The sequence below is a fragment of the Lasiodiplodia theobromae genome (genome assembly GCF_012971845.1).
Source record: "Lasiodiplodia theobromae strain AM2As chromosome Unknown scaffold_50, whole genome shotgun sequence".
Lineage (NCBI taxonomy): Eukaryota > Fungi > Ascomycota > Dothideomycetes > Botryosphaeriales > Botryosphaeriaceae > Lasiodiplodia > Lasiodiplodia theobromae.
The window spans coordinates 39,302-52,706 of NW_023336531.1; the positions used below are offsets into that span (position 1 = coordinate 39,302).

The following is a 13,405-nucleotide window of genomic DNA, read 5'->3' on the forward strand; positions in this document are numbered from 1 at the left end:
ATTCAGGAGAAATCTTCCGACTAGTTCAGCCAACCATCAATGAGCGCACGGCTTACTGGCAAGATATCTGTTCATGCTGCAGCTCGCCGGGTGCCCTGTCGGCGGGTGCTGACCTGATGACCGCTCAGCCATGACTGCCGCTGACACCACACAAACCCTTCCCAAAGTCAGCCCCAACCCGCACTGCCGCGAGTGTGAGATGATTTAGGAGAACGGAAAACCATGCCGAGTATAGGCCTTTTTGGTGTTTTCTTTTGGTAATCCGATTCCGTCTTTTCCAGGCCCCTTACCTTTATGCGCCTTCCGTTCTCGCTTAGCAGCACGAAACAGGTTGTGAGACTATCGAGGGTACACTTGTCCACAATGCCTATGTAAAAGCTTGCATCCTTAGCCTTTAAGCATCGTCAATGGCTAAATGTAATTGTAGGCTCAAGCAACCCTCAGAAAAGTATGATGCGTTCCGGCCCATCAAGCTTTCGGATCGTCAGTGGCCATCGCAAAGCATCACCAAGGCGCCAAGATGGCTTGCAACAGACTTGAGAGATGGAAACCAAAGCCTTGAACACCCCATGGTGAGATTGACTTCACACCATAATGTTGAGGAGTGCTCACATGGCCCACAGACAATCAGCCAAAAGTGGAAATACTTCGAGATGCTCGTTCGTATGGGCTTCAAGGAAATTGACATTTCCTTCCCCAGCGCCTCAGACACAGAGTTTGACTTCACGCGGAAAATCGTCGAGACACCAGAAATGGTACCGGACGACGTGTGGCTTCAAGTACTCTCCCCCTGCAGGAAGGAGCACATCCGCCGGACGGTTGATAGCGTAAGTGGGGCCAAGAACGCTATCCTCAGCCTATACATCGCTGCCAGTGACAACTTTCTCGAGACCATCTTCGGGCTTTCACAGCAACAAGTGCTGGAACAGGCTGTTGAAAGCGTTGCCTACGCCCGCTCCATCACCAAGGACGACCCGCGGCAGAAGAACACCAGGTGGAACCTCATGTTCAGCCCCGAAGCCTTTTCAGACACAGATCCAGAGTATAGCGTGCGGCTATGCGAAGCCGTGAAAGAGGCCTGGGGCCCGACAGTAGAGGACCCTATGATTCTGAACCTTCCAGCAACTGTCGAGATGGCCAGCCCCAACGTCTTCGCAGACCAGGTAGAGATCTTCTGCAGGTCGATTACCGATAAGGACAAAGTTATTGTCTCTTTACACCCCCACAACGACCGCGGCTGTGCGGTAGCAGCTTCAGAGCTCGGCATCATGGCCGGCGCCCGCCGAGTCGAAGGCTGCCTCTTCGGCAACGGCGAGCGGACAGGAAACGTCGACCTCGTGACACTAGCGCTCAACCTATACACACAGGGCATCGATCCTGGAATCGACCTCTCCAACTTGAAATCGATCAAGGCAGTCTTCGAGGAGTGCACGCAGATGAAGATTCCCGCGCGCATGCCCTACAGCGGTGACGCCGTCTTCATCGCGTACAGCGGCTCACACCAGGACGCCATCAACAAAGCCTTCAACAGGATGAAGAAGAGCCAGCAGCCGCGCTGGAAGGTGCCGTACCTGGCCATCGACCCGAAGGACATCGGCGCCACCTACGAATCCGTCATCCGCGTCAACTCGCAGAGCGGCAAGGGCGGCGTGGCGTGGACGTTGAGCCGGCACCTCCAGATCGACATCGACCTCCCCAAGGGCTTGCAGCTGGCTTTCTCGAAGACGGTCAAGTCGCTATCGGAGAGTCTAGCGCGCACGCTCAGCCCGTCGGAGATCTCAGACCTTTTTCTGCAGACGTATCATGTGCTCTCCAAGGATCCGAGGATCTGTAGTGCTGGTGCTTTGAGTACGTCAGCAGCTGGGAAGAAGGTGGATGCGACGGTTTTTATTAGCGGCGAGATACATCGACTTTCGGGCAGTGGGAGAGACGTGCTTGAAGCCGCTGAAAACGCAATTGCCAATGGCATTGAGGGTGGTGGTATGCGTTTCGAATTGCACCATCGCACTCTTGTCGCCGGCAATGGCGCTATTCGTGGTGTTGCGATTGTTGAGGCTGTTGATGCAACTGGAAAGAGCTCGTGGGGTGCCAACATGTCGGACAATCTTGATGAGAGGTACTTGTTGGCATGTTTGGGGGCAGCCTTGGTAAGTGACCTGAGATGATTGTGGTTGTGTCAGACCCCTCATGAGTACTTTGTGCTAATTGCTTTCTTTGAAATAACAGGGACTGGTGAGCAAGCCTCTCGTGAACGAGAAGGTGTCAGATGCAATCGGGCGAGATTTAGGTTTGTTGAATGGTCTACGTCGCGCGAAAAAGATGCAGCTTTTGGCCTCAAGCGAGGCTTGACGGACATGATGGATAATTTCGTTTAATACCTACAGTGCAGTGCGCCGAAAATTGCTCGCGGTTTCTTTTATTTCCTTGTGTCTTCACACTTTCAGATATACTACGACTAAGGAGTCATGTTGAATCAATTTGATTAGTTCTCATCTTGTAACAGACTGTCATTACTTTCAGATGTCGCTAAAGAAGGCGTGGCCTCAGTAATGGCTGTAAGCGTTCTGATTTGCATACTTGCAATGTCTTGAGATGAATTACCGAAATAATCAGCCACAAACTTCTTTATTGAAAATGTTTGCCGGGTTGTGCGATTGAAAAAATAATTCAGCGAAAGAGTTCAATTTATAGAGAAATATTCTACTATCCACCGGAGGTTACAATTTATTTAACAAGTCCACACGAAAATAAATTGAAGAAGGTGCGTAAGATGGTCCGTAAGGTATCTACGGTACAACGTAGAATATATGCGCTGCTACAGCAAACAGAGAACAACAACGAACTAAGAGAGGCGAACAGCATGAAATCAACCAGACACTCTGTCATAGATAAATTCATTGGAAATGCAACCGAAGTCTATAACACGCCTTCTATTTGCACAACCGGGATACCTTCCACTGCGCACTCGGACTTCTGCCAAATTCTATCTCTCATGCACCTCCCCTTCTCAGAAATCTCCACCAATTCAAAGCTCAGTCTTCGTGAGGGGATCTTTGTTTGCAGGAACAGAGTTCAGCCCCTGCTTGACCATATGAGTTATAATCTCATAGCCAAGCGCCGCAGCCACGAAGGCTGTGTCGGCACCAGGGGTGTCGTATGCAGGAGCAACTTCGACGATGTCGGCACCCACGATGTCCAGATCGCGAAGACCCCTCAGAATCCTGATCATCTCGCGAGTCGACCATCCACCAGGCTCCGGAGCGCCAGTGCCAGGGGCAAAAGCCGGGTCGAGAACATCGATATCAATGCTCAAGTAGACCTTGGCGTTCTTCGGAATCTTCGAAGTGATGGCATCAACGATGCCCGCCACGCCCACATCATCCACCGCATCGGCAGGAATCCGCAGGAAGCCCATGGCGTCGTCGGACTCGTAGTCGATGTCAGAGCCACCAGTGAGACGCGTGTTGATGCCAGCATGCACGCACGACGAGTTGTGCAGCAGCCCCTCATTACTGGCCTGCCAGAAGACGGAGCCGTGATTGAACGTGGCCTGCTCGCTCGGCCACGCGCTGGGATAGCTGTTCGGATGCAGCGTGTCGAGGTGGCTGTCGAAGTGCAGCAGCACCATCGGCTCGTTATACACGGCCTTGAGCGCGCGCAGCGCCGGCAGCGCGACGAGATGATCGCCGCCCAGCACCAGCAGCTTCGGCTTCATCATCGGCGGCGCGCCCGACACCGGGTCGCCCGGGTACGCCGCGCGGCGCGTGCCCAGCTCCGTCAGCGCCTGCGTCATCTGCTCCATCGCCACGGCGTTGTCGAACGGCGTCACGGGCACGTCGCCGCAGTCGATGATCTTGGCCCACGACGTGTACGGGTTGACGGCGGCCTGCGCGTGGAAGCCCCGGCTGATGATGTGTCGGCCCGAGGCGGCGCGGATGGCGCGCGGACCCATGCGGGCGCCGGGCCGGTAGCTGACGGCCGTGTCAAAGGGGACGCCGATGATGCCGATGTCGAAACTTTCTTCTGGGTGCGTGAGGCACTTGACATGCGGGACGTGGCCGAAGGTCGAGATGCCCGAGAAGGCCCACTGCCGAGGATGTTAGTGGATGCATTGCGGAAGGGGAAAGGATGCTCACGTTGTCGCCCCATTTTCTCTCCAGTTCGGCAAGGTGCTCTGGGTCTTCGTGCAGTGGCCTTTGTTGTGTTGATTGGAAAGCCAATGCTGGCGAGAGCAGGGCAAAGAGAACGTCAGTTCGCATGGCGCTGGTGATTGGAAGGGTCTCTGTTGTGGATTTCTTGAGATTGGCGGATCCAAATCACCTCGAGCATGTGCCGCCCAAATAGTTACAAAGTTCTGTTATCTTTCCACTTTTGCAAGCAGACGATAAGGAGGCACCACAGTGCTGACAATAAATTGTATGCGCACCTCGGGATGCGTTACAGAGAGGAGCTTGTTCCTCGTTGTCCTCTCGAATATTCCAATTCCCCGTGGAGGAGAATGCAATCCTGCACTGGAAGAGCTTCACTACAGCAGTATACTGAATTGGGTTGGTTTCGCTCCGAATTGGTGGCTCATCGCACGCAATCCGGTTCTGGTGATCTGGTTCGGCCGCTGGTGGCCTACCTGGAGACAGCTGACAGGAGCATCGATGATGCGCTGACTTGCTGACCAGCTGACACTCTAATCTGATGACTGCCTGACTCGCGTGACAATACTGCCTTACTGCAGAACGACCAAATCCATGCGAGCCGTCAAGGTATTTGCATATTTGCCACCTGTCACGCTGCTGACTTGCACTGACGCTCTGGCAGCCTGTTGGCTCTGACAGCTCATGTTGCGTGCTTCTGCTTTACGATTGTCACAACGGGCTTAGCACATGAAAAAGAGCTTTCGCTTGCCGCAAGCCCCCGGCATCGTATCACGCCGAATCATCTATTTCCAACTTCAGTAATTTTGCAACACCACCACCACAATGGCCACCACTGCGTTCCCTCAAGAGTGCGACATTGTCGCCACGCTCTCTCCCAAGGACGGCAAGCTCGACAGGGTAATACTTTCTGAGTTTTGAGCAGTCAAAATACACAAAGTTGCTAATTTTCATTTTGCGCAGGTCGTCGAACTTCTCACCGAGTTGACCTCGTCCGTTCAGAAGAATGAGCCCGGTGTCTTCAGCTTCCACCTCTACAAGGATTTCGACGCCGAGACTGGAAAGGAGCAGCTTGTCCTTGTTGAAAAGTATGTGAAAGCCAATTAAATATCTTTTATCCGAGGATTGCTAACTCATTTGCATCAGGTATGCCGACAAGGCGGCTTATGATCTGCACGCAGAGTTGCCCGAGTTTCAGGCAATGCACAAGAAGTTCAGGGAGGAAGAATTGATGGAACGTCCGATTGTTATTAAGAGCGTGAAGCCGCTTGTCGGGTTTTATAGAGACTAGAGCATCTTCCCTATAAGAAAATGATAGCGCAATGACCACCAAGTAGACTACCCTCGTCAATGAAAGGGCATGTGAATTTTCGCAGTATCAATGCTTGCAAATGTGATTGTAGCCTCTGAGTGGTCGTGGCGAGCCTTGATCTTCGAACAGACGTGCTTATTCGTGAAGACGAGAATATAATTTCCAGACTGAGTATCGGTGTCGCGAAATGGTTTGCATATTGGCCATGTGCATTCAAATTGGCGTGGCAAACACGATTCCGGCCGAATTGTGGGCCAGGATGACACCTTGGCTCGCTGACGTCTACCCCGCCTGCCCCGCCCTAAGACATGCATTCAACATTTAAACATTCCCAACTGCAAAGATCCTGAACAACACATCTCTCTCAAAGAAACACTTTCTCAAACGGGAAAACAACCGTATTCATCACAATGGCAACGACCGCCACCACCACTCCTTCCTTCCTCGGCAATCCGATGGAAATCTGCCTCGTCACGCGCGACTACAAACGAACCATCAGCGGCCTGCACGCGCTGGGCATTGGCCCCTGGCGCTGCTACTCTTTTACTCCATCCAACACAACCAACCAGACGTACCGTGGGCAAGCTTCAGACTTCACGCTGCGGGTCTGCTTCGCTGAGCTGTCACCAACGATGGTGTACGAGGTCATCCAGCCGGTCAGCGGCCCCAACATCTTCCAAGAGTTCCTCGACCAGCATGGCGAGGGCGTTCATCATATCGCGTATGATATGAATGGGATCCCGTTCGAGGAGAGAGTCAAGGAGTTTGAGAAGAGGGGATTTGTCATGTCACAGGGAGGCAGCTGGATGGGGAGGAACCATTTCGCATTCTTTGAGACGGAGGAGAAGACTGGGACGTGTTTCGAGACGTATGAGTTTCCTGCGGACTGGGACTATCCGGAGCCGGAATCGTGGTTTCCGCACCCGCCACAGTAATGTTGAGAAGAGACAGTAGGGAACTTGAGAAACAGTCATGTAACAAGGCTACCAAAATGAAAAATAGAATTCAGCATAGGCTACTATCATTTACCAGTCCAGCGTGTCTGTACTTTTGTCGTGTAATGCCCAAAGCTCCTTAGCTCGGCCTTCAATGTCATGTAGAAACTTCACACTTTCGTCAATCCAAGGAAGCTTCTCTGCCCGCTGTCTCTCGAAGTTGGAAATGTCCTTTTCCATTTCCAGTGTAGCTGAAATATCATCCGTACCTTCAATCAGTCTCCGCTTTCTATGCTTCTCGACGTCGAATGTAGCAATAACATTGCATCCCTCATTGCGGATCTCTTGCCTCACGAGATCAACGGTGATTGGCCTGGCTCGCTTAGCCTCAGCCAACACAAGTGCCATAGCATGCTTGTCAGGCAGCTTGACAGGAAGCAGACCGTTCTTGAAGGCATTGTTGTAGAAAATGTCAGCGAAACTGGGGGCAACGATGCATTGAAAACCGAAACCCTGAAGGGCCCAAACAGCGTGCTCACGAGAGCTGCCGCAGCCAAAGTTGGGACCAGCCACAAGAACAGTGGCTGACCGATACTGGTGTTGGTTGAGGACAAAGGCCGGATCCTCGTCGGTAGTGCCGGGAAGGTGGCGGAGCTGGTGGAACAGGCCGGCGCCGCTACGCTGAATGGTCTTGCAGAAGTTGACGGGGAGGATGGTGTCGGTGTCGATATTAGCGCGATCGAGGGGAGCAGGGGTGCCAGTGATGCTGGTGAATGTATTTACTCCTCCAGCATCGCTACTCGGTGGCGAGGGCAGCCCTTGAGGCTGTGGTTCATCCACCTGCTCCTCCCACCTGGATGGAGACTCCCAGTCAAGTTGGAAGGCAATGTCCCTCACTGGCTTTGCTGTTTCCTCCTCCTCTCCAGCACTGGCAGCAACAACCTCGCGCACATCACACAGCCGGCCCATAAGCGCAGCCGCCGCCGCCGAGGCCGGACTGACCAAATGCGTGCGGCCACCGGCGCCCTGCCTGTTCTCGAAATTGCGATTGCTGGTGCTGGCACAGCGCTCGCCAGGCCTCAGCGCGTCGCCATTCAGCCCGCAGCACATACTGCAGCCCGGCTCGCGCCACTCAAACCCGGCCCGCAAGAAGACCTGATCCAAGCCTTCCGCTTCCGCAGCGCGCTTGACGGCACCCGACCCAGGCACGACGAGGGCACGCCGCACATTGGGCGCAACGACAGCAGGCTGACTCCGGGCGCGCCGCAGCACGCCAGCAGCAGCACGCAGGTCCGACAGCCGCGAATTCGTGCAGGACCCGATGAACACAACATCAACAGCAAGGTCCGTCAGGCGCTTCCCAGGCTCGAGTCCCATGTACTCCAGCGCGCGCGCCGAACTGCCGTCATCAACGGCTTCTTTGGGCACGACGCCCGCGCTCACGGGCACCGCGTGCTCGGGCGACGTGCCCCACGTCACCATGGGCTCGACAGCCGCCGCATCAACGTGCACCTCGCGGTCGAACACCGCATCGTCGTCGCTCCGCAGCGTCCGCCAGTACCGACACGCATCCCGCCACGCCGCCGTGCCGGGCGCCGGACACCCCGGGCGCCACCGCAGATAGGCAATCGTGGTGGCATCCGGCGCGACGAGCCCGGTCCGCGCGCCGGCCTCGATGGCCATGTTGCACAGCGCCATGCGCTGCTCCATATCCAGCGCCGCCACACCCTCACCCGCGAACTCGAGCGCGGCGCCCGTCCCGCCCGCCGTGCCGCCGAGGGCGCGGATGGCGGCGAGGGCGAGGTCCTTGGCCGCGACGTGCGGGCGGAGCCTGTTCGCGACGTTGATGCGGATGGTGCGGGATTTGGTGGCCAAAAGCGTCTGCGTCGCGAGGACGTGCTGGACTTCGGACGTGCCGATGCCGAAGGCCAGCGCGCCGAAGGCGCCGTGCGTGCTGGTGTGGCTGTCGCCGCAGACGAGCGTGAGCCCCGGCTGCGTGAAGCCGAGTTCGGGCCCGATGACGTGCACGATGCCTTGACGGGCGGAGGAGAGCGGGAGGTGCGCGATGCGGTAGTGCCGCGCGTTGCGGGAGAGCGTCAGGCATTGCGTCAGCGAGTCGGCGTCTTGGATGTAGGATGCCGTGCTGGTGCAGCCGCTTCGGGGCGATGTGGGGACCGTCTGGTGCGCATGTTAGTTGGCTGGAAGTGTTGGTGGAGTTTCTTTTTTTGGCAATTTACATACGTGATCGGTTGTGGCCAGGCTGAGGTCTGGTCGGCGCACGGCGCGATTCTTCGCTCGGAGACCATCAAATGCTTGCTAATGTCTCTCAGTCACTTTTTCCACACGTAATTTGGAGCTTTCGACGAGTACCGGCGAAGTGCATTCGTAGATGAGATGCCTGTCTGGAGTGCTGGTCAGCAACGCCGCACCATCTCTCGCTTTGTTCCTACCCACCGATGTACAGCAGATACTGCCCGTCCTCCTGCTGACAAACCACATGCTGCTCGAACAGCTTTTCGTAAAGCGTTTTCGCCATTATTTCTTTCGCAATGAATCTTTTGCAATGCCGCTCGATAAGAATGATAGCAAACTTTCTTGTGTGTAGCCTCTTTCCGGATGATGACTACTGGTGTGGCTGTCAGCATAAGCGTCTGACACTACCTCCCAGCAACCATTGCAGGGCCTAAGGATCACGAATTGGCAGAAGATACATATTTGATATCTTATCGACACCACTTAGATCGAATCAACAGAGAAAAGGAAAAGCAGAAAACAATATGCCAGCCTCAGTAGCCCTCGACGCTTCCAAGTTCACCTCCGGCTCGTCCGAAGAGCGGGCAGCCTACGCACGGGATTTGCTCGTCCAACTGGGCAGCAATGGATACGTGCGCTTGAAGAATCATGGCATCTCATCAGAGCTGGTTGACAGCTGTTTTGGTTGGGTGCGTCTGCGAGCCAGCCACAGGTCTTTCTATTGCAATGCTGATCTCCCGTCTTTGAATAGAGTAAACGCTTCTTCGACCTACCTCTCGAGGAAAAGGTCAAAACTTTAAACCCTCCCGGCCCGAATCCCCAGCGGGGGTGGAGTACTCTTGGAGCAGAGAAAACATCAACCCTCTACGGAAAGTTGATGGGACACGATGTACCCGATGATCTGAAGGACGCAAGAGTAAGCCACTACATGTACACGACCACAGTATTACTCAATCTGACTTGTGTTCCCCCGCAGGAGCATTTTGACTTCGGTACCCCTGGTGACGACCTGTTCCCCAGCCGTTGGCCCACCTCCTCCACACTACCCGGCTTCCAGCCCTTCCTGGAAGACTTCTTCCACCAGTGCGAGCAGGTCAGCCTCGACATCCTACACGCGCTCGAGCTGGCCCTGGACCTGCCTCCTGCCACATTCCGCCAGCAGTGCATGCCCAACGCCAGCGAGTTCCGCCTGAACCACTACCCGGCCATCTCGGCGAAAGATCTCAACAGCGACAAGGTCGAGCGCATCTGGCCGCACTTCGACCTCGGCGTCATCACCCTCCTCTTCACCGACACCGTCGGCGGCCTCGAATTCCAGGACCGCGCCAACCCGGACAAGTTCGTGCTCGTTGATCCTGCAAACAAGACCGAGATGGTCGTCAACATCTCCGAGACCCTGCAGCGCTGGACCGCTGGCGCACTGCCTGCAGGCTTGCACCGCGTCACTGCTCCCAAGGCTGTGGGCGGCGAGGATGACGAGGATGCTGTTGTACCTGAGAGGTATTCGATAGCGTACTTTTGCAAGGCGGCGAGAGAAGCACGTGTTTCCCCATTGGAACCATTCCGCGCTGCCGATGCTGCGGCTGAGGAAGCTGATGGGATGACGGCATTGGAGTATCAGCAGAAGCGCCTCCTGACTGCATACTAGACCAATTTTCCTTGGAGATTTCCTTGATATTCGCACACTAGTTACACTACTTCGAGCCCATCATATCTCGCTCAAGACAAAAGAAAGGCTGGTTTTTTGTTTTTCGTGAAGGAGGGAGGGAGGTCATTTTCATGAGCTTTGCATACAGAAAATGAAAACTCAGAGAGAGACTCAACCAAAGAAAAATCCTATTGTTCGTCACATGCTTCGGTAATTGGTCAGAAATTGTTTCACCAAAAATGAGGGCGAACCGGGCGAATTCCGGAAACGTTCTTTGGGCGTGGTTTTCGTGTAAGCACATGGACGATTTAGCGCCCGAAAACAGGCTTACCGAAGACCCCTGCAACAGCGATCTCCCAAGCTGCATGTCATCAACGACAATCAACTCGTATATCAACTCTGGGGTCCCAGCCAACTTCAATTCCCTCATCCTTCAATTGAGTTCCAAATAGCCCATTATGACGATGCGAGACGAATACCCCATCCACACGCTCGGCTTAATCGGCTGCGGTAAACAATCTCTCCCTCGCCTACATCCTACCCGTTTTCACCACACAACAAAAACTAACACCAAACACCAGGCAAACTCGGCAGCGCCCTCCTCCAAGGCCTCCTCCTGGCGCCACCACCCCCGACCCTCCAGCACATCCACATCACCGTCCGCACCCCCTCCAGCGCCGCGCACATCCACTCCACATTCCTCTCTTCTCCTTCCACCACCACGCCCATCCCCGTCACCCTCAACACCGCCGACCCCCTCACCACCTGCCTCGCCGCCGACGCCGTCATCCTCGCCTGCAAACCCACCCAGCACGCCGCCATCCTCGGCACCCCGGGCATCGCCGCCGCGCTGGCCGGCAAGCCGCTGATCTCGCTGCTCGGCGGCGTGACGGAGGAGCAGTTGGCGGCGAGTCTTGCGCTTTCTCCTCCTCTTTCTTCTCCGTCTTCTTCTTCTTCTGCTTCTTCCCCGCCCAGCGCTGCAGCCATCATCGTCCGCGCCATGCCCAACGCCGCCGCCGCCGTGCGCCGCAGCACCACGCTACTCGCCTCGTCCGCCTTCGCGCCCGCGCCCGCAGCCAGTGGGAACGGCGGCACCGCCATGATGAAAGACGCCATCGTCCGCCTCTTCGCCACCCTCGGCAGCAGCACCGCGCCGCGCGTCGTCTCGCCCTCGACGCTCGAAGCCGCCGCCGTCGTCGCTGCGTCTGGCCCCGCGTTCTTCGCGCGCGTGGTCGGCGCCGTGGCCGACGAACTTCACGGCCTTCTGTTGGCGGAGCAGACGGGCGGCGCCGAGGACGCGAACGAAGCGGAGCTCGCGCTGCAGCTGGCGGCGGGCGCGATGGGCGGGGCGGCGGCGCTGGTGGAGCGCGGCGGGTGGAGCGCCGAGGAGGTGGAGCGGCGGGTGGCGTCGGTTGGGGGGTCGACGGAGAAGGGGCTGGGGGTGTTGGGCGAGAGGGGGGTGGGCGAGGCGATGGGGGAGGCGGTGAGGGTTACGTTTGAGGCGGCGAGGGGGTTGGGGGGTAGTGGTGGGGGTGTGGAGGGGAGGAGTGAGGTGGTGGTGGATGAGGTGATGGAGATGCCGGCGGATGGGATGATGAAGGCGGTTGTGCTGAAGAAGGAGAGGCAGGTGGTGTTGGAGCGCAGGCCGATTCCGGTTATTGAGGGCCCGGGGGAGGTGCTGGTTAAAGTCGAGTACAGTGGGCTGTGTGGCAGGTACGTGGACGGCGACACATATTGCCTCACATTTACTGACTACATCCTTTGGATTGCAGCGATCTTCATCTGTATCGGGGGACTGAGGATTGCGGTTCGGATTTCATTTTGGGACACGAGTTCACCGGCCGCGTTGTGCAGGCGGGGAAGGATGTGAAAAAGGTTGCTATGGGCGATCGCGTCGTGGCTGCGTTTACAACGAGCTGGTAAGTGACATCTCCTACCTTTGACTGTTGTAATAGAGTCTCACAGATTTTCGATTCTCGCAGTGCGCAATGCTTCTACTGCAAAGCAGGTCTGTCAGCCAGGTGCACTTCTTGCATGGTCTTCGGAACTCCCAAGCTCGGAGGAGCCCAATCTCAATATGGTATTAAACAAAAGACGACGAGAACTTAAAGACATCATCACTAACAAATACAATTAGTTCGGGTTCCTCTTGCGGATACAACTTTGACCAAGGCACCTGTAAATGTCCATCCACGAAATCTCATTTTGATGGCAGATATTTTTCCAGTAAGTTATCCTGTCTCAGCAACAAACATACAAAAGCTAACCAATTCATAGACCGGAGTGAGTAAAGCAACATTCCCCACATTCCTAACTGCACTTTAACGATGCTGATGCTGAAATTAATAGTTCTTCGCCGCCCGCAACGCCTTCTCCCGCCTCACTCGCCAGCAAGCTCGCACTGCCACCGTCGCCGTCATAGGCTGTGGCCCTGTCGGCCTGTGTGCCCTTGCGGCAACGACCTCAACGCACCAGCCCGCGCATCTCCTCGCCATCGATGCCGTCCCCTCTCGCCTCCAGAATGCCGCCTCCCTTGGCGCTGAGCCTTTTAACTACCAGATACAGCGTCAAGAGCTCGACTCTCGCATCCGGGAGCTGACCCAAGGCCGCGGTGTCGACGTCGTACTCGAGCTTGTGGGCGCCAAGGCGGCTTTAGGAATGGCATTTGATCTTGTCAGGCCTGGTGGAACCATCAGCTCTGTTGGGGTACACAGTAGCGAGTTCCCTTTCACGGCCACGCAGGGTAAGCATTTGGTATTCCCATCGTCGATAGAGGACAATGATGAGCTAACATAAAGTGAAGCATACGACAAGAATGTGACACTTCATATGGGGAGGTGTCCTGTTGCAAGCGTTTTCCCAGAGGCGCTGGAGTGTCTCGAGAAGGTGCAGGAAAAGCTGGGCTGCTTGACGGAGACGGTTGTGCCGCTGTCTGAGGCAGTCGCATACTATGACGTTTTCAATAGGATGGAGGTACAGAAGGTCATCTTTGATGCGGAAAAGTAGGTGTTTGTAGATAGGCCCTCGGTGTGGGCACCGCCCATGTGCTGGCGAATTGGTTTTCGTATGGATTAATAAAAGCTGGTTATTTAAACTGCAAGAGAACGGT

At 55.7% G+C, this 13,405-nt stretch overlaps 7 protein-coding genes across 7 annotated transcripts; 5 read left to right on the forward strand and 2 right to left on the reverse strand.

Annotated features, from left to right (window-relative positions):
- Window positions 1-569: 569 nt before the first annotated feature.
- LTHEOB_11528 (Pyruvate carboxyltransferase) lies at window positions 570-2,236 on the forward strand (the record flags this gene model as incomplete). The annotated part of the gene is made up of 3 exons (XM_035508294.1): window positions 570-572; window positions 624-2,116; window positions 2,227-2,236. 3 exons carry the CDS (start codon window positions 570-572, stop codon window positions 2,234-2,236), a joined length of 1,506 nt encoding a protein of 501 aa, XP_035365851.1.
- A 789-nt stretch (window positions 2,237-3,025) lies between these two features.
- LTHEOB_11529 (Aconitase A/isopropylmalate dehydratase small subunit swivel) lies at window positions 3,026-4,259 on the reverse strand (the record flags this gene model as incomplete). The annotated part of the gene is made up of 2 exons (XM_035508295.1): window positions 3,026-4,087; window positions 4,137-4,259. 2 exons carry the CDS (start codon window positions 4,257-4,259, stop codon window positions 3,026-3,028), a joined length of 1,185 nt encoding a protein of 394 aa, XP_035365852.1.
- Window positions 4,260-4,973: 714 nt separating this feature from the next.
- LTHEOB_11530 (Antibiotic biosynthesis monooxygenase) lies at window positions 4,974-5,439 on the forward strand (the record flags this gene model as incomplete). Its single annotated transcript, XM_035508297.1, has 3 exons — window positions 4,974-5,048; window positions 5,112-5,236; window positions 5,295-5,439. 3 exons carry the CDS (start codon window positions 4,974-4,976, stop codon window positions 5,437-5,439), a joined length of 345 nt encoding a protein of 114 aa, XP_035365853.1.
- Window positions 5,440-5,870: 431 nt separating this feature from the next.
- Window positions 5,871-6,395, forward strand: LTHEOB_11531 (Methylmalonyl-epimerase; the record flags this gene model as incomplete). Its single annotated transcript, XM_035508298.1, has 1 exon — window positions 5,871-6,395. One exon carries the CDS (start codon window positions 5,871-5,873, stop codon window positions 6,393-6,395), a length of 525 nt encoding a protein of 174 aa, XP_035365854.1.
- A 90-nt stretch (window positions 6,396-6,485) lies between these two features.
- LTHEOB_11532 (Peptidyl-prolyl cis-trans isomerase) lies at window positions 6,486-8,931 on the reverse strand (the record flags this gene model as incomplete). Its single annotated transcript, XM_035508299.1, has 4 exons — window positions 6,486-8,573; window positions 8,637-8,711; window positions 8,766-8,797; window positions 8,850-8,931. 4 exons carry the CDS (start codon window positions 8,929-8,931, stop codon window positions 6,486-6,488), a joined length of 2,277 nt encoding a protein of 758 aa, XP_035365855.1.
- A 241-nt stretch (window positions 8,932-9,172) lies between these two features.
- On the forward strand, window positions 9,173-10,296 carry LTHEOB_11533 (Oxoglutarate iron-dependent oxygenase; the record flags this gene model as incomplete). Its single annotated transcript, XM_035508300.1, has 3 exons — window positions 9,173-9,337; window positions 9,400-9,564; window positions 9,625-10,296. The coding sequence occupies 3 exons, from the start codon at window positions 9,173-9,175 to the stop codon at window positions 10,294-10,296; spliced, it is 1,002 nt and encodes a 333-aa protein (XP_035365856.1).
- Window positions 10,297-10,754: 458 nt separating this feature from the next.
- LTHEOB_11534 (alcohol dehydrogenase) lies at window positions 10,755-13,302 on the forward strand (the record flags this gene model as incomplete). The annotated part of the gene is made up of 8 exons (XM_035508301.1): window positions 10,755-10,806; window positions 10,878-12,009; window positions 12,069-12,215; window positions 12,279-12,376; window positions 12,434-12,522; window positions 12,574-12,579; window positions 12,646-13,039; window positions 13,100-13,302. The coding sequence occupies 8 exons, from the start codon at window positions 10,755-10,757 to the stop codon at window positions 13,300-13,302; spliced, it is 2,121 nt and encodes a 706-aa protein (XP_035365857.1).
- Between the last annotated feature and the right edge of the window lie 103 nt (window positions 13,303-13,405).